Below are 24497 nucleotides of genomic sequence, written 5' to 3'. Positions count from 1 at the left end.
TTGTAGTTATTATTGTTGTTGTTGGATAGGACAGAGAGAAATGGAGAGAGGAGGGGAAGACAGAGAGGAGGAGAGAAAGATAGACACCTGCAGACCTGCTTCACCGCCGGTGAAGCGACTCCCCTGCAGGTGGGGAGCCGGGGTTCGAACCGGGATCCTTATGCCGGTCCTTGCACTTTGCGTCACCTGCGCTAAACCCGCTGCGCTACAGCCGCTCATTAACTTTTAAAGTCATTTCTTCTTTGTGATAAGGCAGCCCCTAGAGTGAAGTGTTCTTCTCTGCCTGGCAAAGATGTTTTTGGTAAGTTGAGGTATTTTCCTTTAAAAATCCATAGCAGGGAGTCAGGTGGTAGTACAGCGGGTTAAGCACACACGGCACAAAGTGCAAGGACCGGCTTAAGGATCCTGGTTCAAGCCCCAGCTCCCCACCTGCAGGGGAGTCGTTTCACAGGCGGTGAAGCAGGTCTGCAGGTGTCTATCTTTCTCTCTCCCTCTCTGTCTTCCCCTCCTCTCTCCATTTCTCTCTGTCCTATCCAATAATGACATTAATAACAACAATAAAAACTACAACAATAAAACAACAAGAGCAACAAAGGGGAATATTTTTTTTTAATCTTTAATAAAATAAATTTTTTAAAAAATCCGGTGCAAACTGCAGCAAAAAGTTGTGAAGCTACAGCCAGCTCTCCTGAGCTATCCACAGCAGACCACAGTACTGAAAACTAAGCAACAGACACTTGTTACTTGGATAAACATCCTACCAGGCAAGTTATGACTGTCAGATCTAACTCACTAAGCTGCACAAGACAGAAATGGCCCATTGCCATCCTTATGCCTTTCTGAAGCATAGAGCACTATGGTAACAATACTAAGAATGCCGATTAGAACCCTCTCTCCCTCCCTTCTGTTAAAAACATGCTGGGGACTCAGCCTGGGAACTTGGAGCCTGAGGCCATGAAAGTCCTTTGCATAAGCCTTACGCTGTCTCCCCAGCCCCATCGCGAAAATTTTGATGAGATCAGAACAGATGACTACACGAAAATTTTGATGAGATCAGATCAGATGACTATTCAATACTTCAAGGGTAGCTCTTGTGGCTCAGCATAAGGCTCAGGCTTCTTTCTTTTTATTATTATATATTCTTTATCTTTGTTTACTGGACAGAGATAGCCAAGAATTGAGAGGAAGGGAGGGACAGAGAAACAACTGCAACCCTGCTTCACCACTCGTGAAGCTTCCCCCTGCACTGTAACATGCGCACCACCACCCGGCTCTTTTTTTTTTTTTTTTTTAAGTAACTGATTTATTATCGATTTTAAAAATTAACACATTACCAAGTGTCAATAAATTCCACACCGTTCCCACCCTGAGTTCTGTGTCCCCATCCCCTTTATTGGAAACTATAGTGGTACTCCCAAGGTCACAGCTAATGGGTTGACTGTTATTTCTATATCTATATATGTGTCCATATTTTTTGCCTTCTTTTCCATTCTAAGTCACACATATTATTTCTTCCAGATGTTCTTTTTTCCCTCTTATCTGAGTCCCAATGGAATTGGGATCCAGAGCCCTCTGGTCATCTTCCCTTAGCATATCTCCCCCTCTGGGAGTCTGAACCAAAATTCTTTCTGGGGTGCAGAAGGTGGGAGTTCTGGCTTCCGCTGGACATGGGCGTTGACAGGCGGATCCCAAGCCCCACCCTGTTTCTCTCTCCTGAGTGGAAGGTGCAGGCTCTTGATGGCAATGGGACCTTCTGAGCAGCTCCAAGATCAGCTCTTCCTCAGGCATCCACCCCCACCCTCACCTCACCCCCAAGATCCCAACCATAACGGTGCCGCTGGCTGCAGCTTAGATAAGCCAGTCCCTGTGGTCTCAAGGTTCGGGTGCCACTCTTCAGTGGCCGTAGCTACAGGAGTTAGTTAGAAGGGATGAACAGCCCCAGTGCTTTCTTGTGGGGGTGCGGGGGTGAAGTGGGTGCTGGCAAAGGCAACTGTGCCTGCTAGCTGGCTTCAGAGAAAGACAAGATGTCAAACACTCCCCCCCCTCCTCGATCACTAGGAAGAGCCGTTCCTATCAGCACCCTGATTTCTGCGGGCCAGCTACCTGAGTGGCAGGAGCCCCCCGCAGCTGGGCCAGGCTCTCTTCCCCAGGGAAGCCAGGTGGCCACCAACACCAACTCCCAGGTTGCGTCTCTGGCTCTTCTGCCTCCTCACACCCTTCCACTCTGGACAGGCTGCGATTTTCCCCGTGTAAATAGACAACAACCAGTGGCCAGCGTCGTGGCAGGCTGGAAAGGGCAAAACAGAGCGAAAGCCAGAGCTAGGTCCACGTGGTCTGCAGGCAGATAAGCAGCACTGTGTCCACCACTACAGCTGAGCCCGAGGTCCAGGTCGTGAGCGGAGATTGCCACGGCCGCCAACAGCAGCCTGTTGAGGGGCCCCTGTGTGTGTCCCCCAGTAGTGGCATTTAGTGAGTTGTTACCAAGTGAGCTGTGTGTCACTGCTGTAGAGGAGCGCTGAATCCAGCGGCGTGCTCTGTACACAGCTCCCTCACAAGTACTGTGCGAGACTCGACGAGCTCACCGACTCCTGGCACCACTTGGTTCCACGAGGATACAAGCAACGTGGTTTCCACTAAGTTCGACTATTCTAGTCCTTTCATGTCTATTTCCCCACTCTGGCAATCATGATTCAGGTTCACTGAAATAGAGCGACAGTAGTGGGCAGAGTCCAGACTGTGTGTTCAAGTCCTTCCTTGAGCACTGCCTGCTTTAAAAAAGCGGAGCATCTGGAGGCTGCGCGGTGGTGGAGTGAACATCCCTACCCACAAGGACGCAGGCTCAAGCCCCCAGTCCCCACCCGTAGGGGAAAAGCTTTACGGGCAGTGAAGCAGGTCTACTGGTGTCTCTCTCCTCTATTTCCCCCTTCCCTCTCAATCTGTCTCTATTCAAAAACCAGTAAATAGGGTGGGGTAGATAGTAGAATGGTTATATAAACTGACTCTGATGCCTGAGGCTCTGAAGTCACAGGTTCAATCCCCCACACCGCAGTAAGTCAGAGCTTATCGGTGCTCTAGTATAAATAATAACAAATAATTTTTTTTAAGGTAGTGTTCAGTTAAGTTAGCAGTTTCTCAGTGATGCTGAAAAGCAAACAGAGTTTCTACTATGACTAGCTGGAAGCCAGGCCACACAAAAGTGGGAGGGGAGCTGAAGAAACCATTGTGCTCTCCAGCCACACGACACCTTTAACAGCTTTGCCTTTAAAACTAGGGCGATGCATTTCTATCATGCCTGCGACACAGAAGGGAAGTGTGGAACCCTGGCTGAGCCCCAGCGGAACTGAGAAAAATTCTGAGGAGCTCTCATCCTCAGGGTGGATACAGAGTGGGCGGTGCTCTGAGTGAAAGCTGCCCTCCAGCGACTCTCAGTCTGTCCAAATCGGTTTGCCTTTTTTGTTTGTTTGTTTGTCTTTCTTAGCAGTTTCACATCTGGGGGTTGGGAAGGGTTAGGGATAGCTTCCCCTGCAAGTAAGGCAGCTCTTAGAGCAGAAACCTCACCCCTAGAAGGGCCAGACTTGTCACTGCACAAGACACCACGGCAGAAGGCTGGCTTGTGATGGGAGTCTGAGTTTTGTTCTTCAAGTAAGTCTCAGTGGTGCAGGAGGTGGCACAGTGGGTCAAGCACTGGACTTTCAAATGTGAGGTCCTGAGTTCAATCCCTGGCAGCACATGTACCAGAGTGATGGCTGGTTCTTTCTCTCTCTCTCTCTCTCTCTCCTATCATTTCTCATGAATAAATGAAATTAAAAGAAAGAAAGGGAGGGAGAGAGGAGGGAAAGGGAAAAGGAAAGACTTTTTTGGGACAGGGACAGCTGTGATCCTGCCACTGGTCTCCACTTCTAGATCATACCTATGAAGCTGATCCCAGTAGCTGTGTTTTTTGCTTGTCTGTTTTAAACCAGAGCACTACTCAGCTTTCGCTTATGGTGGTGCGGGGGGAATTAACTGAACCTGGCACTTTGGAGCCTCAGACACCAGAGTCTCTTTGCATAGCCATTATGCTGTCTACCAATTATGTGTTTAAGAACAAGCAAAATGTAAAATAACAGACTGGTAGCACCTATGAAACCACTGTCGGGTAATGGCTAGACCTCCAGGCCTTATCTCCTAAAGGAAGAAGAGACTTGCAAGACTGCCTGTTAGCACAAGTGTATACAGTGAAGACAAAAAATAAAGAGCTAGCATATATACTGCCTTTGCAAGTGCCGTGCCAATGGCAGTAGGTGGGTTACCTGCACGCACTGAGAAGTTACAAGGTGAGAATACACAGGAAAGCTGGTACTGGGGAGGCAGCATAGCGGCCCCAGGAAGAAATTAGGCGCGTTTACATCAGCATGTACACTCCCATCTGCCCAAAGAGCTTCTACCCTTCATCACTAGGCAGTGCTGGCTTCACTGACAAAGACAAGGCTTTCCAGCAACCGAAAGAAAAGTAGGTCCCAGAAGTGGCGCAGGGTGCAGTGGATAAAGTGCTAGACTCTCAAGCATGAGGTCCTGAGTTTAATCCCCAGCAGCACATGTGCCAGAGTGATGTCTGGTTCTCTCTCTCTCTCTCTCTCTCTCTCTCTCCCTCTCCCTCCCCCTCCCCCTCTCCCTCTCCCTCTCTCTCTTTCTCTCTCTCTCTCCTCCTATTTTTCTCAAAAGTAAATAAATAAAATTTAAAAAGAAAAGCAAAGCAGTACGGAGTAACAAGGTAGTTCAAAATCACCCTTGTTTGAAGATTTGTGTTTACAACAAACTAAGGACACCTCAGGAAGGTCTATGGCAGGGGCTGGGCAGTGATGCACCTGGTTAAGTGCACACACTGCAGTGAACAAGGACCCTGGTCCCCACCTGCAGGGGGAAAGTTTCACTAGTGAAGGAGGGCTACAGGTCTCTGTCTCTCTCTCTCTCTATCTCTATCTCCCCTCTCAGTTTTTCTCTGTCTTTATCCAATAATAAATAAATTAATTTTTTAAAAGTCAAGGGCAAATGTCTACAGAACAGGCTGCCAACAGCACATAAAATAAACTCCAGCGGAAATACTCATGTACTTCCTCAAATGGGAAGGGCATCTCTAAGTAGAGAAAATGAGATTCAAAGCCATAGGGCAGCCTGGGAATGAGCTTTTACAAGAACGCACAGTGCACTGGACCCTTGCTAAGCCCCTGTAAGACAAGGGCCTAGCCAGGTTCTTGACACCTACAGCCAAAGCGTTTCTGCTTCTTTCCTGTCTTTTCTGACTGTTACTGAGCCCTTCCATCAGCAAATAAAAAATACTGTCTCCAAAACAACTCTGGACTTGAACCAATACTGGGCCACAAATCCACCCAAGCCCAGCCGTCTCCCTTCACCCACTAGTCCCCACACCTCTAAGACCTCAGGTTAAAGGAAGCAACTGTATGTCTAACAGATGTTGAGGCCCTGTCCTTATAAAAGTGCTGGGGCGGGGGGTGCATGAATTCATCTGCTTCCCCCCCAAGCCCCGTCTACTCTCAATCTTCCTCGTGTCACAAAGGACTAAGACCATCCTCCCTACCGCACAGCTCAGAACGGGCAGCTAGCTGTACTCCCACCCTGCAAACCATCCATTAGTGGGGTCCCCGGGCACTGCCTCAAAAGTAGAAGTGGAATCAGGCCACCTAGCATGCCCAGTTGAGTTTGAGTATCCTGGTGAGTCGCCAAGCTGGTCTGGGGTTCAGGAGTTAGCCCGCTACAGAGCACTGGTTCCCACGACGAGTTGCACAAAGAGCCCAATAGGCCTCTGGGCCTCAACACCCACTGTCTGTCCCCTGTGCAGACGGCTGACTGTACAAAAAGATTCTCCGAAGATTTACTCTCCTCTCCACGTCTTTGTTCGAAAGCAACTTTGCTGATCATCTCCATTTCCCCTTAGTCTGCTTTTATATTTATATTTTAAATTTATATTTTTATATTTATATTTCCCCTTTTTGCTGCCCTTGTTGTTATCACTGTTGTGGTCATTCTTATTGCTGTTATTGCTGTCGTTGTTGCCGAATAGGACAGAGAGAAATGGAGAGAGGAGGGGAAGACAGAGACGGGGAGAGAAAGACAGACACCTGCAGACCTGCTTCACCGCCTGGGAAGCGACTCCCCTGCAGGTGGGGAGCCGGGGGGGGGGGGAGGGGGGGTCTCACACTGGGATCCTTACGCTGGTCCACGTGATTAACCCGCTGCTCTACAGACCGACTCCCCTTGATCTGCTTTTCTTTCCCTCCAGTGCTCAAACCTTTCTCTCTCTCCCTCTTTCCCATTTTCTGTCTGTCTGTCTGTCTCTCTCTCTCTCTCTCTCTCTATATATATATATATATATATATATACACATATACATATACATATATATATTTTGGGTACATGTGCTGCCGGAGATCCAACTTGGGACCTCGCGCCTAGAATCCAGTGCTTTATTCACTGTACCACCTCCCAGACCACCTTTCTAATGAGCTAGAAGACTCAGGATGGACGTAAGGCCCAGTGAGGGAAACCTTGCCTGTGGTATTCAGATGTGACCTGTCTAGGTCACCGGGTTGTCCACTATTGATGTTGAAATGGGTTAAGCAGATCTACCAAATTAGTCATGACCCAATTAAGACTGCCCAATGACCTACACAGTCACCAAGACTGTTTCTGAGCTGTGAGAGGCAGCTGAATCAAAGAACAGCCAAGGCAGGGCTGGGTGGTGGTGCACCTGGTTGAGCGCATGTGTTACCATGCATAAGGACCCGGGTTCAAGGCCCCGGTCCCCACCCGCAAGGGGAAAGCTTCACAAGTGGTGAAGCAGGGTTGCAAGTGTCTCTGTCTCACTCCTTCTCTATCCCCCTTTCCCTCTCGATTTCTGTCTCTATCCAATAAAAAAAATTGAAGGGAAAAAAAAAAAAGGTCAGCCAAGAAGTATATTGTCCCCTGCAGGGGAGTCGCTTCACAGGCGGTGAAGCAGGTCTGCAGGTATCTGTCTTTCTCTCCCCTCTCTGTCTTCCCCTCCTCTCTCCATTTCTCTCTGTCCTATCCGACAACGACGACATCAACAACAATAACTACAACAATAAAAAAGGGCAACAAAAGGGAATAAATAAATATTTTTTAAAAAGAAATGTATTATCCATCTGTCCATCCCTTTCCCTCCCCCCAGCCCTCAGTGCAGATAAATACCACCACTGGGTCAAGAGGCGACAGTTAATGAAACTGCCTGGAGCCGCCACCTTACCCTACCTGCCCACCCTAGGTGTGGCCCACAGCCCTTTGTCTTATGAACTCCATTTCCAGACTCTACCCCTGCGGTGACCCACATCTGCACCCCGGGGTGTTCCCTGTACTATGGCTGTGCTCAGAAGTCAGGACAGACAGCTCCCTCTGAGCAAGCTCCCTTCGGCTTACTGTCCCGAGTATCTGTCTGCCGGGTGTCAGCTTGGGAAGAGGTTGTCTCCCCTCTCCGCTACACTCAATGTCCCCACGACACTGAGCCCATTTCCTGAAGAACTAGCCTGAGCCACCACTGTCAGTGGGCAGCGCTGACAATCACCCGATCCTCATGTGCCAACAACCCCTGTGACTCCCTGCAAAAAGCCCGAGGGACAGCTGTATGGCCATCAGCCAGCCTCAAGGCGTGCGTGAGGAGATGAAGGACCTAGGAGAGGGTCACAGGAGAAAAGACCAATGATGCTCCATGTGGCAATGAAGAATGTAGCCTTTTACACTTCCCTAGAAAGGTATCTAGAAAGTCGAAATACCGAGCTTGTGGGTGACAAGGGGACAATGAGGTTAGCAACTGACCTGCTCCGGCTGTCAGTGAATAGTGGACCCAGGCAGAGACTGTAGTCAGAACACACGGGTGGGAAGGGGATGTCAGGGGCTGCAGGACAGCTGGGTGAGACTTGAGCCCACCAAGAGCTGCTCTTATCTCTGGAAGGCAGACACACGTGCTTCCTGGTGGCTTTCGAAATCAAACAAACAATCTGCATCTAATCAAATTCCTAGCCAGCGGTTTTCAGAAAAATACCCGGAACAGAAGAGCACATAAAACACCAGGAAGTGGTCAAACAAATGCAGAAGGGGAGGGAGGGTGTGGGAGCCTGAAGGAGGCGTGGAGTTCATGTCAACTGTGGCCCTTGTTTGGCTTCAGAGAGATTCACGAAGGCCATCAGCAAATCCAGACAATTGTGGGAATGGCAGCTCGGGTGCAAGGCTGTGTTCAGGGGCTGCAGTGAGGTGCCACACAGGCACCGTGGCTGTTTAGGTAAAACCACCACACTAAATCCTGACAGCTGAAATTCTGCATCTCCATTTGCTCTTTAGTTGCTCAAGCCAGAGCTGACTCAAAGCGAGAGATACCAAGAATGCTGGAGAAAAGAACATCCCATCCCATCCCATCCCAAGTTCGCCACTCCCCAAACTGCTTAACCGATTACAAAAGGGAAAAAAAATAAATAAATAAAACGAGTATTTGGAGAGAGTGATGTGGCAGGTTGCCATCTAAACCCAATGACCACTCGACGTCGCCGGCAGTGGGGCCAAGTGACAGGGTGTGAGATGACAGGCATTATTTTGACATGGTACAGTGACGTCCGTCCACACTAGCCCTGCTTAGCCTATCTCTCGCTGGGGGGAGAGCAGCCAGACTCGAAAATGCAAATCAAGGTGTCCTGCATGCTATCTTCAAAGGCAAAAGCTGGTGGGCAGGGCAGACATGGCAAAAACTAAACGCAGGGTTCTTGATTAAAAAAAGAAGAAGAAAGGACACTGCCGGAGTAAATGACAGGATAAAAGTGGACACAAACAGCACCGATGACAACATCTGGAGGTGGTGTTTATGTTGTGGTTAGGAAGGTCTTTTTTTTTTTTTTCCCTCCTCCAGGGTTATTGCTGGGCTCAGTGCCTGCACCAGGAATCCACCGCTCCTGCAGGCCATTTTTTTTTCTCTTTTGTTGCCCTTGTTGTAGCCTCGTTGTGGTTATTATTATTGCCCTTGTTGACGCAATTCGTTGTTGGATAGGACAGAGAGAAATGGAGAGAGGAGGGGAAGACAGAGAAGGGGAGAGAAAGACAGACACCTGCAGACCTGCTTCACTGCCTGTGAAGTGACTCCCCTGAAGGTGGGGAGCCGGGGGCTCGAACCGGGATCCTCACGCCGGTCCCTGCGCTTTGCGCCACATGCGCTTAACCCACTGCACCACCGCCCGACCCCCAGGAAGGTCTTTATTTCTAAGAAAGGTTTGGCAAGAGTTGCCTGCAACTTTCAAATGGTGCAGATTTTCTAGGGAAGAAAAAAAAATGGCCTATTTTAACAATTGGTGGTGGGGGCTGGGAAGACAGCATAATGGTTCTGCAAAAGACTTATGTCTGCAGTTCCAGTGTCCCAAGTTCAATCCCCAGCACCACCATCAGCCAGAGCTGCGCAGGGCTCCGGTCTTTCTCTGTGTATCTCTGTCACTAAAATAAAATATTTTTAAAAAGTACTAGAGAATATAACGTAATTTTAAGAGAGACAGCAGGTCGAATGCATGTGAATGCGTTACATGCACCAGTATTCCATGTACTTTACGCGTTTTAAATACAGTTGGCCATTCTAAATGAAATGCTCAGGTGTTGGCTGAACCATTTTGTTGCTTCTAAAAGTTTTAAGACAAAGTTAAAGCAGAAGATCTTCCAGTGTTTAAAAAAAAAAAAAAAAAAACCAGGGTGGGGAGGAGAGCTGAGATAAACTAGTTACTATCAGTTACTGGAAGCTGGGTGACAGGTACTACGTGGAAACTGAGGGAAGACGCGCTGTCTCGTACTCTCAGTGTGTGTGTAGTCTTATCATTGTACAATAGCTGTAGCATCAACACGGTGACCCGGGACTTAGGTGGTGGGTGTGAAACTATTATAATACAACCCAGAAATCATATGAAACCCAACTGATGATTCTGTAGCTTACTCTGACTTCTCCTCAGAGTGCCTGCATTCCCTTACTCCAGAGTAAACCAACCCCACAGGCTGGGAAGACACTGTCTTCCCGCAGCACTGATGCCCCAAACACACGACACTGCTGGCAGCTAGCTAAGTGTTTCCTTCAGCCTAAGGGGACTTGAACCATACTACCACCACAGCGTACGCTTCCTTGTTGCACTGAAGCATTCATCAGAGATACTGTTTCTGGCTGAAGACTAAAGCTTTAGCACCCTGGTTCAGTCACTTCATGAAAACGGTGTGACTGGGTCCCTTTCTGCTTCTCATCTCATTGCTTGTGAAGCTCGTACTCCCCAGGTTATCTGAGAAATCAAGGGAGGGAGGGACCCATCCACCCACTTGTCTCGAAAGCAGCGCGCATGCACACAGTCACCGCTTACACCAACCGATATGAATTGAAGGTATTTTTAAACCATAAAGTTGACCTAAGCAGAGCATCCAACCAGGTCAAGTTTGTGGTTTGCCTTTTCTCTCTTTTTTTTTTTCCTTATCCTGCTTTGTTCCAATTTTATATTCCTAGAAGAAAAAAAGAAAAGAAAAAAAAAAAAGCCTTCCTAGAAGAAGAGTTGCCAAAAAAAAATTCTCATTTCCCAGTGACTGAGGCCAGAAAATGTAAATACCAGCGTCTTCCTGGTAGATCACACTCTAATCCTCCCAAGTAGCTCCGTGGCAAGTCACGGAATTGAGATGTTTCCTCTGGCAGAATCTTTGGGATGGAAAATTTTAAAACCTTCCAATTTTCAAGGTTTAAAGAATAAAGACTTTTCAAGAAGACAAAAAAAAAAAAATAGCGCTGTGAACAGGATAGTACTGGGAAGGACTGCTAGAAATTATCTCCTACACTGAACCTAAGAAATGAACATAAGACAAGCATTGTGTTGTAGTTACAAATACAGTGCAAATGCATTTTTCTTTTGTATTTTAGTCGGTTAAAATCAAACATCCAGAGAAGTGTTTTCTTAGATGTCAGGAAAGCTTGAAATTACATGTAGCTTCCAATGATTTCATCCTAATCTGGTAAGATAACTACACAGAGAATGGTCTTCCTGAGACCAGCGATGACTGGACTTAAGATCATGCCTGGTGGAAAGGTTTCCACAGAAGCACACTTCACACATAATGGTCTGCTCGCAAAACAAAAGGCAAAGGAGAAATCATCAAAACATGCCAGGACTGGATTACATATTTACTGAACAGTTTCCCTAGACTTTTTTTAAAGGACAGATCCAAGTCCCGTGACATGCATAGTTCCTAGTCACTGATTAGCTCTATCCCTCGGCAATCAAACTCTCCTTACGTCTGATTCAAGGACACTCAGAAGTAGTAAGTGAGACTTAGAAAGGGAGAGAAGGCAGGACCGTAGGAAAAAAAATGGGTAAATATATATAAATATAGTTGTAGAAATAGTAAACCCGTATTTGTAGCTTTGGGAAAACGACAGTTTCCAGAGGAGGGAATGGGGACACAGAACCCTGGCGGTGAGAACAGTGTGGAATTAGACCCGTTAGACCTTATGATTTTGTAAATCAATACTGAATTTCTAGTAAAAAGTTTAAAACATTAAATGGTTTTTTAAAAAACTGACACAAAGGCAGTAGTGAGAGGTGGTTTATCCTTTCACAGAGAACATCTAAACACAAAGTGAAAAATGGGACCGATGGTTAGGCCTTTACCAATTCTCCACCCTCCTAAGGGGAGCAGGCCGCACGCAGGGCCAGAGCAAGGACCTTCCAGCTCCTGAAGTTCACCCACAGCTAAGGTCTGACCGCACTGGACACAGCTGGGACTGCCCTGGAGTTTCTTCTGACAAAATGGAAGCCCGAGACGGCTCTCAGGGAGAAAAATATTAAAACCTCAACTCTAGAGACTGTGAGCCAGTTCACTTGGAAAACGTACATTTGCTTTGCCCTGGGTTCGAGATGAGCCCCTACTTGCAGCAGGGAAGGAAGCTTTGGTACTGTGGTGTTTCTTCCTGCCAATCTCTATCTCAGTCTTTCTATCTGAAAAGATCAGCCTGGAGCAGCGAAGCCCTGGAAATGACCAAAACAAAAGGCAAAATAAGGAACTCTGAGTTCAGGGGCAGAAGGTGCAGATGCCAGGTTAATTAAGCAGAGATGTTACTGAGTCACACTTTCCTTAAAACTGCAGATATATATATCCACTGGATAGAAGCACAGGAATTGAGAAGGGAGAGATAGAGACAAGCTCAGCACCGCTTGTGAAGCGACTCCCCCCTTACAGGTGGGGACCAGGGCTTGAACCTGGGTCCTTGGAAATGGCAATGCATGTATTCCAGTAGGTGTGCTGCCTCCCAGTTCCTTACAATTGCATTTTTTTTTTTTAAATATACCAGAGCACTGCTCAGCTCTGGCTTATGGCGGTGTGAGGAATTAAGCCTCAGGCATGATACACCTCTCTGACTAACCATCAAGCTATCCTGGGCAGCCCCAACTGCATTTTTTTATAATATTATTATCTTTATTACTGGTTAGAGACAGCCAGAATTTGAGATGGGGGGCGGTGACTGAGAGATACCTGCAACACTACTTCACCACTCGTCGCCCCTGAAGGTGGGGACCAGGGGCTTGAACCCGGGTCCTTGCACACTGTAACATGTGCGCCCAACCAGGTGCACTTCCACCCGGTCCCTTCCCAACTGCATTCTTAAGCTCTCCTCCAGACTGACTCTCCTGAAGTGGACCCCACCTGGGCAGGGGTTCCCTTCACCAGCACACCAGCCTTGCAGCTGGGCCTAATTCTCTGGCATCTGCCCTTGGCTGCTGTGTAGCCCGGCCAGAGTGAGGAAGTGAGGGAGACAAAAAGGGCAAAGTCATGGTTGGTGACCTGGCTTCCTGGTCCCTGGGAGCAGGGATCCCAGTCAAAAAAAAAAAAATGACAAGTGTTGTCAGCCCTGTGTGGAACACCTTCACCATGCTTACCTTGTATTCCAGGGATCATGGAGCCTAGGGCTAGAGAAAGTTTTACAGATTAACCTTAAGCAAAAAACCACATCTACTTCTGGGCCAACAAGATAGCTCACCTGGGTAGCGCACTTGCTTTCTCACGAGCGAGGCTCGGGTTTGAGACCAGCCCCCACCACACTAGTCACTACTTTTAAGAATCAAACATACGGGGGGGCTGGGCGGTGGTGCACTCGGTTAAGTGCACATATAAGCACGCACAAGGATGCGGGTTCCAGCCCCAGCTCTCCATCCACAGCAGCGGGGGGAGGAGCATGATGCTTCCTGAGCCGTTAGGTCTGCAGGTGTCTTTCTCTCACCCTCCCTATATCCCCTCCCCTCTCAATTTCTCTCTCTCCTGTCAAATAAAATGGAAAGAAAAAAATGGAAAAAATGGCCACCAGGAGCGAGGGATTCATAATGCCAACACCAAGCCCCAACAATAACCCTGGTGGCAATAAATAATAATAATTAAACATATGGTCCTTTACAGAGGCTTGAACTGCATGACAGCTGTAAGGCCTAAAGCTTAGGTCTCAAGGAGACTAAGCAAATCCAAAGCCAATTATTGACATCGGGAGTTACAAGATGGTAGCCCTATCTGACCCACACACGCATCTTACTGGGTGCGTTTTATGTGATCTGTGTCTGGCAGGGAGCTCGTTCTAAGCCAGTGGGATCTATGGACACTGAAGGTCACAGTGTCAGGGGGCCAGAGGTTGGCCCTGCTGGCTCATTCCCTCACAAGCCTGAGTGAGGCTGCCCGGCTCCTGTCCACTCACCACACTCCAGGCGTGCCCTGGTCTCAGAAGGCTGTGATCAAATCACCTGCACATAATAAATTCTGATGCCCGTAGTGGGGGTTGTATCGTTATATGGGAAACTGGGAAACGTTACCCATGTACAAACTACTGTATTTACTGTTGAATGTAAAACATTAATTCCCCAATAAAGAAAAAAAAAAATACTAAAGACAAAAAAAAAAATCCTGATGCCTAAGTATCTTCTGAGTTAGTTGCCAATCGTCTAAAAGTCAGATTTCCTGGGGGGGAAAAAATCTGTAGTTCCAGTTGGCAGGAGGAGAATGGAAAGGGGAAGAAGGGGCGAGGAGGCCCATACAACCACCACCTTCCTCCCTCCCTGCCTCATGGCCATCAGAGACTGGAGGAGGAGGTCGGGAGGATACTGCACCCCCCAGCACACACTTGCTCACCCTCGAGCTCGAGCTCGAGCTCTATCTCTCTCTCTCTCTCTCATCCTCCCACAGCCCCAACCAATGCCTTTCAGTGTTGGATGAAGACAGCAAAGCAGTCGAAGGCTAAAGTCAGCCAGATAGCCAGTCGTACTTACCAAGTTTCCAAGCATTTGCAAAAAAAAAAAAGAAAAAGAAAACAAGTCACAGCCTGTGTATTCCAGAGGCTACAGTGTTAAACAGCCTTTATTCCTTGTGAGAACATTTACACTCCCCAGTGTCATTCCCTGACAGAAGGAAAAAGGATTTTTAAGTGACCAGCGTCACTGTTGTCCTTGGCTCCTTTCCTGCATCTGTTTTCAAACTTGGGTCACATGGTGCCCAGACTCTATAGCATTCAACCTCCCATTATATAGCTTAAGTTAAAGTGTACACACACACACTCACACACACACACACACACACACACACACACACACACACACTGGAATACTACTCAGCTATTAAGAATAATGAGCCCACCTTCTCCGACCTATCCTGGATGGAGCTAGAAGGAATTACGTTAAGTGAGCTAAGTCAGAAAGAGAAAGACGAGCATGGCATGATCCCATTCATAAACAGAAGTTGAGAAAGAAGAACAGAAAGGAAACGCAAAGCAGAAACTGACTGAGTTTGGAATACTGCACCAAAGTAAAAAAACTCTGAGGGGAAAAGGAAGGTAGATTTTCAGCTTCAGTACAGGGGGGGTAGGGAAGGGCTCGGAGAGACACAGACCCTCGGTGGTGGGAATGGTGTTAATATACACTATAACTAAAAGAGAGAGAGAGAAAGTAAGTAAGTAAGTATCAGTAAGGAGCCAGGTGGTAGCACACCTGGTTGGGTGCACATGTTACAATGCACAAGGACCCAGGTTTGAGCCCCCAATCCCCACCTGCAGGGAGGAAGCTTCATGAGCGGTGAAGCAGGGCTGCAGGAGTCTCTCTGTCTCTCTCCCTCTCTATCCCCCCTTTTGCTCTTGATTTCTGGCTTTCTCTATCCAAGAAATAAATACAAAAAAAAAAAAAAATCAGAACACAAAGGAGTTCCAAATAAAGTCTGAAATCGAATTGAGTTTAAAAAAAAAAACATGCAGTTAAATACACATAAAAAATGCACATCTCCTTGTAAAAAGGTCTTCTTTTCAATGTGTTGGACCAGAGACTCCTGGTTTACACTGAAATTACTCAGAAATCAATCCAGCATGTTAATGAAATACATACATTCTGCCATGTGGCATGATGTCAAATACGGTTTTATCTCTAAGGGCTATACAAAAATAAAAACTGTATCAATAGGAATGGAATCGCTCTAAAGAAAAAGAAAAAAATCACAAAATGAGAGGACAGATGTAGTTTCCTAACACACTGCTGAATCAAACCTGAAAAGGAAAAGCAGCCGAGATACCAAGTAGTGAGAGAAAGCCAGCGGGGACCTGCTGAGAAGGTGCTGCCCTTAAACCCCAGTCACAGGGAGGCGAGAACTCAGGTGATGACTGAGGAGCGGACACCAGGCTCTCCCAGCTCTGCTCAACAACCTGTCCGAAGAAGTCATTCTCGTCTTTCAGGTTCCCCCTGGTCTCCACGTCACCTCAAAAGCACATTGGAGGGAGTCGGGCGGTAACGCAGCGGGTTAAGCGCACGTGGCGCAAGGACCGGCGTAAGGATCCCGGTTCGAGCCCCCGGTTCCCCACCTGCAAGAGAGTCGCTTCATGAGCAGTGAAGCAGGTCTTCGGGTGTCTGTCTTTCTCTCCCCCTCCTCTCTCCATGTCTCTCTGTCCTACTCAACAGCGATGACAGCAATAACAACAATAATAAACAACAAAGGCAACAAAAGGAAAAATAAATAAATACATTAAAAAAAAAAAGGACATTGTGTCTCACTGAATACTAGTTGCAGAAGGGCTCTCGGGGAAGTGGACAAAGAACTCAGATGCTTGATAAGGAGTTCCTGGGACCAAGGAGTCTGGACAAGGCCAAGAGCTGTGGAAGAAATGATTGGCATCTGTCTGTCTGACAAAAAGGTTTGTTTAAGCCAGTGGGATGTACAGACAGACAGACAGACAGACAGACAGAGACACACACACACACACACACGACTGCTCAAAGATGCAAAAGCTTAACATTGCTTAATTAGCATGTAAGCCATTCTGTTCTGTGCCTCGTGGACACACACTCACAAACTCAAATACTTAGAATATAAACATATACACATTGTACACACTATCGTGGTGTATTATGTTATGTCTGTTACGGTTCACTTATTCAAATACTCATGGGGGAGGAACTGTAAGCTTCACTCAGCCTTGGGTTCTGATAAAGTAACCTGGATATAATACATTAATCCTCTGGAGTAGGGAGGCCAGGTGCACGACATGGTGACATGTGAACGCACATGCTGCCTTGTGCAAGGACCCAGGTTCAGTCCCCTGGCTCCCTTCCACCGGCAGCAGGGAAGCTTCATGAACAGTGTGACGCAGGGCTGCAGGTATCTGTCTCTCCCTCCCTCTCAACTTCTCTCTGTCCTAGCAAAATAAATAAAGTAAAATCAATGTTTCTTTTCAGATCCTCTGGAGTCTCCTGGGGAAAGACACTGGGAAGCTAGACAGCAGCATTCTAACTTGCCTGAGGTCACAAAGCTGCCTTCGCCACAGCATTCTAGGGTGTTCTAGGGTACTACCGCCTTCTCCAAGGCCGCCTCACCGCTTGATCCATCTTCAAAGACTCTCCAACTGCCGGGACCACACCTCTTTCCCGGGTGAGGAGTCAAGAGTCTGAAGTGGTGACAAGCTCTAGAAGGCAGGTCCCAGGGACCCAAACCAGGTTGATCTCCCTCTCCCTCTCCCTCTCCCTCTCCCTCTCCCTCTCCCTCTCCCTCTCCCTCTCCCTCTCTCAAGTTCTTTTTGGTCTCCTGGTGCCAGTTCCAACCAAACCAGTGACTTCCTTTGGGGTCTTGTGTCTCCTGGGCACTTAGAAGACAAAGACCAGAGCACTGACCATAGCAGAAGCCTTTCTACCCAAAATAAGCATGTCAAAAATGCAGTTAAAGTAGAAAAAAAAAAAAAAAAGAAAAGAAAACATACACACTGGCCTGCCCATTTTAACTTGGGTATAGAAGTTCCAATAGAAGTCTGTTCTCCTTGATCTAAAACCCATCTACCGGGTAGGGGAGATAGTATAATGGTTATATAACAAAGAGACCTTCATGCCTGAGGCTCTGAAGTCCCAGGTTCAATCCCTGGCCCCACCGTAAGCCAGAGCTTAGGAGTGCTTTGGTAAAAATAAATAAATAAACAAACAAATGACACATCCAGAACTGCCACCTTCCCTTTCATTCAGGCGGAATGCTGAGAAATTCCCAAGTCCTCACAGCTGACATGTCCAGAATCCCCAGGGCTACTGTGAGTCTTCCTCCCAGTGTCGCTACTGCAGCTATAACTAATTCTACCATCATTTTTTTTTTTTAAGTGATTCTGCTCTATTAAGTTTTTCCAAATACTCCAACTAGGTTTTGCAGTGGGGAGAATAACAGTTCCCGAGTGTGTAATCAAGCAGTTGACATGGTACTGAAATCGTTGTTGACACAAAATGACCTGCCGCACACAGTGAGTCTCCGAAAATGGCCTGGCTTCCAGGCGGCAGATACCCTTCAAAGTACAGGAGCGAGGAGCGGCTGGCCAGCCGGCGCCAGAGGCCAGCGTGCCAGCCCCACCAGAACTGCTTCAGGGAAGAAAGGAGTCATACGGCAGGTAAGTGGGCACCTACCTTGCCTCCGAAGGACAGCAGAGGACAGAAATGCAACAGATTTGACTCTCAAGATTGAGTCTGCGATCTGGCAACTGGAAGAAGAAACACTACCCAGTAGACAGTGTGGCGGGCGGCCCTGTGTGCTGACACAGAAAGACACCAGGAACTGCAAAGGAGAGACTCTCTCAGCCACACGCCCCACAGCGCAGGTGCTCAGTCCGGGTCTAACGGACCGAGTGGGTCGACATGGACCCGAGGCCCATCTTCATGGAGAGCTCAGGACAATGTGGCCAGGGGTGGGTGGGCACCAGACACAATGTTCAAAAGGAACAGCGGTATTTACAGGGGCCTGTGGCAACTCGGCCTTTTAGATTTACAGAACAGAGAAAGAGGCTGAGAAGTGCTTTAAAAAAAAAGTCCGGGAGTGGGGCGGTAGCGCAGTGGGTTAAGCGCACGTGGCACAAAGCACGAGGACCGGCATAAGGATCCCGGTTCGAGCCCCTGGCTCCCCACCTGCAGGGGAGTCGCTTCACAGGCGGTGAAGCAGGTCTGCAGGTGTCTGTCTTTCTCTCCTTCTCTGTCTTCCCCTCCTCTCTCCATTTCTCTCTGTCCTATCCAACGACGACATCAATAACAACAAGAACAACAAAAGGGAATAAATAAATATTTTTTTTAAAAAGTCCTATCAGAGGTGGCCTTGCATACCACACTTTACTCGAGTCTGGAGAAGTGTGCTGGAATCTGGCAACAGCGCCCACACGCAGGACCCAGGAGAAACCAAGAGTAACCTGAAAGCCCTGCTAAGTATGCAACACCGGCTCTGTTTCCCGGTTAAAAGTGCATCTCCGCCAGATTCTTGCACGGTTCCTCGGGAAATTCTACCTGTGTGCCCTCTGAAGCGTGCCCACACACATTAACTAGCTCCCTGCAGCAGTGTGTCAGTAACACCAGGCACAGGAAATGCAGGAACGCAAGCCAGAAACGGTGAGTATTTCAACTGGCGAAGAGAGGACACTCTGAGGGACTGAGACTGCAGAACAGGAAGAGCTGCCTTTGTCCACACCCAGGGGGCCACGGACAGTGGAGCCACACCTGAAGTCAGCTGAGGAAATGTCTTGAGGGAGGTAACTCTGGAAGCTGGAGTCGCACAGGGTTTACAGGGACCAAAGTAACAAATGAAGTAAATTTTTAAAAAATTAAATTAAAAATATATATATGTGTGTGTATGTACGTATGTATGTATGTATGTGTATCATACCCAGCTAAGGGCACATATCACATGTGCAAGGACCTGGGTTCGAGTCCCTGCTCCCGAGCTGCAGGGGAAACACTTCATGAGCAGTAAGTCTGCAGGTGTCTGTCTTTCTCTTTCCCTCTGTATCCACCCATCCTCTTCCCCAGTCTCTCTCTATCCTATCAAAAAATAGAAAGGAAAAAAATGTGCCCACCAGGAGCCAAAGACTCACAGCACCCACACCATGCCACAAGAAATATCCCGGTGGCAGTTAAAAAAAAAAAAAAAATATATATATATATATATATTATATATTATATATACACATATAATACACACACACACACACAAACACACAGTCCCTTCCCCCAAGTCTTTCTTAACTCTATGTCAACTGTGTTTATTCTCTGAGCAGCACATATTAAGACAGGACAATTAAGCTGTTTTCTGCACAAAGGCAGAGAAGAATACAAATGTTCTGTAGTCTCCACCTTGAAATCACTTTTCCTGAACCCACCCCAGGGAGGAGTGTCTGCCAGGCTCACAGAACTTTCCAGGACTCCCTTATTCTTACCCCTCATTCGCTGTCAATTCAGTGTTTTCAGGTAAGCTGAAATTAAGTGCCCATCTTCAGGATCTAATTTTCAGGACGCAGTCAGTGGACAGCAGCCACTAGTCTCTGCCTCTCGAAAATCAGCGTCAAGCTCTCACTCGCCCGTTGCTGCCAGTCCTGCCCCCACCTCTGCCCGGGGTAAGCTCCTCCGCAAAGAGGACAAGCCATTTGGCTCTGGTTTGCTTCTTGAAAAGAGATCTTCCTCCTCCTGCAGGGAGCCCGCAGCCAGGGCCCTCTCCTGAGGCTGTGGACACTGCTTTCCAGAGGTGGGTGAACCTCCTGGTGCTCACAGAGCCACAGCAAGACAAGACGTGACGGCTTTGGCTTTTCCTCGCCAAGCGGCCTCAGACTAGCCGGTCAACCACCTCAGCAGGTGGCTGTTGCCTGCACCCGGTCTCACCACATCCATCACCGTTAGACTTCCGAACCTGACCGCTTCTGCCTCCTTGTGTCCATGCTCCATGAAAAGGGAGAAACAGGAATAGGGCGGCCTTCCTGGAAGTACACATCAACACTCAAGCTAAAGGACGCCTGGGTGTGTGGATCACTTCTAGGGAGGACAGGCATCCGCAGCAGAAAATGCACAGGGGTGGGGTGGGGTGGGGTGGGGTGGGGTGGGGTGGGGTGGGGTGGGGTGGGGTAGGGGAATGGAACAGAGGTCCATTAGAATCCACTCCCACTTGCAAACGAGCACCTAGCAGAAGCAAAAACCTCTCAGAGCAGGCGAGCACAGAATGGTTTAGCTCAGCCACAGCTCCTGTGCACGCAGCCTCCAGCCCTTCAGTGGGGTCTCCCAATGGTGTCTCTAGGGTGTCTCCCAGTCCACAGATACCCTGAGAGTCTCTGTGCCCTATAGGTCTCCTACCTGCAGAGACGGGGGTCAGGAGAATTGAAGCAATGATGCTGGGCATGGGGGAGTGTGAAATGCAACCAAGTCCCTCCGGGGAGACTGGGCGAGGGCTTTGGCTCCACAGAGGCACCAGAAAAAGAAACTTAGGAGAAAGGTTGGCATCTCTGGGCATCCACACACAGGCTGGGACAGCTAGCTATCCCCTCCCCTCCAGTGTCTGCTAGAAGACAAGCCACAGCAGAGCTCAAGCCATGACAGCGAGCGAAGGGATGTAGGAGAGAAGGAGCCACACTGGTTCAGAACCTAACAACCTAACAACATGACTAGCGGACAACTTGGAGTTGAGGAGCTGAAACGGGCTTTCCTGCAAGAGCGCCAACTTCTGGAGCCGGAGAGGAGAGCAAGGGGCACCCGGGGCCTGCAGAGCCGGCTTGAAGGCCTTCCAGCTCACAGTGGGGTTTTGCCCTGTGTGAAGGCTCTCTTAGTCTAAGAAACCCAAGTCTCCATCCTACTTAGAAACCAACTTGAACAGGAGTGAAACAGTTCAAAAGGAGGGTTCCTCACACATTTACAAACTACTGGAAACTTTTTAAACAACAAAGAGAAGACTCTCTTGTCTGATGGAAACTTCATGTAGGTCAAGGATCTCTTTGCTATTATTACATCCTCCCTTCCCCAGCCGGGTTGTCCCCCTCCTCCAGGGAGTTCACTTTGATTAATTATCCACCCTTCTGCCAAAATTTTAAGAAAGGCATTGAACTTTTTGTTTAAAAAAAGCAAATGGCACTACATGAGTTAACTAAGGCAAAAAACATATATATGCGCATGTACTATAACCAAAGCTGGTAAATCCTGGTTGTTAGGGGATATAAATGAATCTATCGGAATGTAAACAGGTATGTTAACCCACATGCTACCCAACTCGGCAGTTACCCCAGAGACAAGGAGCATCCCAGAAGCTGACTCAGTCACCTGCTTCCAAAGTAAAGCCTGAAGAATTCCCACCACCACACTTCCAGGTCCTGTGGTTATCGCCAAAGCAGCACAGATTAGAGACAGGACTTAAAGAATCATTGTGTAATGACAAGTGTTTTCCTTTTCAACAGTGCAGGAAGTTTTTGTTTGTTTTGTTTTGTGCTTTTAAATCTTACTATCCTCATTCTCTCTAAGCAGTTAGTAGCTGGAACTACTCAAGAGACTGAGAATGAAGTGTGATCTCCTGACTTCAGGGAAAACAAGCCTGGGGACTCAATGGCCCCTGGGTCACGAGGCAGGGATGTCACCTTCCAGTCTGGCAAGGATGGAATAATCCCAGTGCTCCTGGGCTGCTCAGTTGTTCAGAAGAGCCTGGACACCAAGGCCCTAGGCTTCAACTCAAACAGACTACCAAATCAACCCCAAAACACGATTCCAGCACATACCCGGGGCCTCTGGGGCTGTACATGCCCAAAGCTCCGCTTCCTCGGGTCCTGAACCCCCTGACCTCCAGCAGCACTTGGGAGTCCAGGAAGCGGGGAGGGGGGGGGGGCAAAGTTTCTTCCAGGAGGAGGCACAAGAGAGGCTACCGGTTGGATGAGGGAGAGCGAGTTTTTAGGGGTGTGTCCTGGGAGGCGGAGTTGGGTCTCTGAAGAAAGGAGGTATAGACCTGGGGAGGTTTGGCTTCCTCTCTGATTGGAGGGTGATCTGGAGAACTACACCCACATGCTGGACAAGAAGTTTTATGGAAATTCTTCCTCTCTCCCTATTCCCCCCACACACACACCGGCCCTCCCTCCATGGGCTAGAGTGGGAGCAGATGGTGGTGGAGCAGGGAGCTTGAGCAGATGATGGAGCGGGAGCCAGAGGTGATGGAGGGAAGAGGGATGGGGCAGGTTCCGAGGTGGAGCAATTGATGCTGCAACTGGAGGAGGTGGGGTGGGAGGTGCTGGAGCAAGAGGCAGGGGACCAGGAAGGGGTGCTGGAACTGAAGGAGCAAGAAGGGGTGCAGGAGCAGAAGGGGCCCAGGAGCAGGATGAGGCGGACTAGGAACAGAAAGAGGTTCAGAGATGCTGGAATAGGGTAGGGGTGCTGGGACGGGAGCAGGTGGTCAGGAGCAAGGCAGGGGTGCTGGGACGGGAGGAGGTGGGCAGTGCAGGGCAGGGGTGTTGGGACGGGAGCAGGTGGGCAGGAGTAGGGCAGGGGTGCTGGGACAGGAGCAGGTGGACAGGGCAGGGCAGGGGTGTTGGGACGGGAGCAGGTGGGCAGGAGCAGGGCAGGGTTGCTGGAGCAGGAAGTGAACAGGGGCAGGGCAGGGGTGCTAGAGCATGAGGTGGGCAGGAGCAGGGCAGGGGTGCTGAAGCAGGAGGTGAACAGGGGCAGGGCAGGGGTGCTGGAGCAGGAGGTGAACAGGGGCAGGGCAGGGGTGCTGGAGCAGGAGGTGGGCAGGAGCAGAGCAGGGGTGCTGAAGCAGGAGGTGAACAGGGGCAGGGCAGGGGTGCTGGAGCAGGAGGTGAACAGGGGCAGGGCAGGGGTGCTGGAGCAGGAGGTGAACAGGGGCAGGGCAGGGGTGCTGGAGCAGGAGGTGGACAGTGCAGGACAGGGGTGCTGTAGCAGGAGGTGAACAGGGGCAGGGCAGGGGTGCTGGAGCAGGAGCAAGTGGACAGTGCAGGGCAGGGGTGCTGGAGCAGGTGGACAGGGGCAAGGCAGGGGTGCTGGAGCAGAAGGAGGTGGACAGGAGCAGGGCAAGGGTGCTGAAGCAGGAGGAGGTGGACGGTGCAGGGCAGGGGTGCTGGAGCAGGTCGACGGTGCAGGGCAGGGGTGCTGGAGCAGGTCGACGGTGCAGGGCAGGGGTGCTGGAGCCGGTGGACAGGCTCAGGGCAGAGGTGCTGGAGCAGAAACAGGTGGGCAGGGGTCCTGGAGCAGGAGCAGGAGCAGGTGGACAGGGGCAGGGCAGGGGTGCTGAACCGTCCACATGCTCGTCCCTCCCGGGGAACCGGGGCCCCGCCCGCCCGCCCGGCAGCCCGCCCGCCCTCCGGCCGCGTGCTGTGCACACCCTCCAGCCGCGCTCGCTCGAGCCCGCACACCCCGCCCCCAGCGCACGCGGCGCCCCCCCGCCTGGCCCCCCGGTGCCCCCGGATCCTCCCGGGCTTCCCACTCCCTCCCGGCCGCGCGCGGAGGCTGGGGCGGCGGCGGCCTAGCACCCGGCGGGCTCGGAGGGAAAGGTCACTCACCCGCTGCATGGCTTTCAGGATCAAAGCCAGCTCGTAGCGGGGCATGCCCGGCGGAGGACGCGCGGCTCAGGGCTCGGGGCTCGGGGCTCGGGGCTCGGGGGGCGGCAGGCGCGGCGAGAGCGCGGCGTGGGACCGGCGGCAACAGAACCGGAAGGCTCCCGGCGCAGACACACGCTCCGGCCGCTCCAGCCCGGGCTTAAAACCGTCCGCAGCTGCGCACAAGCGCGCCACGCCCCTTTGCGTGGACACGCCCCCTTTGCGTGGCCACGCCCCTCGTGGTGGGCCACGCCCCCTCCTGGCGATCGCTGACTGTGCTGCTCGTGACCCCCCGGCACCGAGACCCGGGCCCCCGCAATGGCCGCGGGGAGGGGGCCCTGGAGGGGGTCTCGGCCGGGAGCGGCCAGCCACTCTCGGACGCCCCTCGGAGTCGCCGTCACCGTCGCGCTCCTGCTACCTGCGCTTCTGCAGCCCGCTGGAACTTTCCATGCTTCCGTCTCCACCTGGGCGACCCCCCCTGAGTGCGCGTGCGCCCCGGTGCGGCGGGACTGGGGGCGACCACTCTGCTGGGGGGTAGGGGTGAGGGGTCTCCCCCAGTTTTCACCCAGTGGGTGGACTGCGAGGTTCCAGAAAGTTCCAGCTCCAGGCTGTGGAG

General features: G+C 50.1%; 1 protein-coding gene and 1 long non-coding RNA gene across 2 annotated transcripts in view; one reads left to right on the top strand and one right to left on the bottom strand.

Annotated features, from left to right (window-relative positions):
• The window catches only part of MRPS6 (mitochondrial ribosomal protein S6), a 55675-nt gene extending 31632 nt beyond the window's left edge, over window positions 1-24043 (bottom strand). The window contains exon 1 of the mRNA XM_060198661.1: window positions 23846-24043. Within this exon, the coding sequence (XP_060054644.1) occupies window positions 23846-23890 (45 nt within the window). The 5' untranslated portion in view covers window positions 23891-24043. The remainder of the gene's footprint in view (window positions 1-23845) is intronic.
• LOC132540496 (uncharacterized) lies at window positions 8664-16060 on the top strand. The gene is made up of 2 exons (XR_009551703.1): window positions 8664-8857; window positions 15761-16060. It is a non-coding gene; the product is annotated as an uncharacterized LOC132540496 (long non-coding RNA).
• Window positions 24044-24497: the final 454 nt, after the last annotated feature.

Source organism: Erinaceus europaeus, chromosome 9, assembly GCF_950295315.1.
Source record: "Erinaceus europaeus chromosome 9, mEriEur2.1, whole genome shotgun sequence".
Taxonomy (NCBI): Eukaryota; Metazoa; Chordata; class Mammalia; order Eulipotyphla; family Erinaceidae; genus Erinaceus; species Erinaceus europaeus.
Note: the sequence above shows the minus strand (reverse complement) of the source record. Positions and strands in the feature narration are given on the sequence as shown.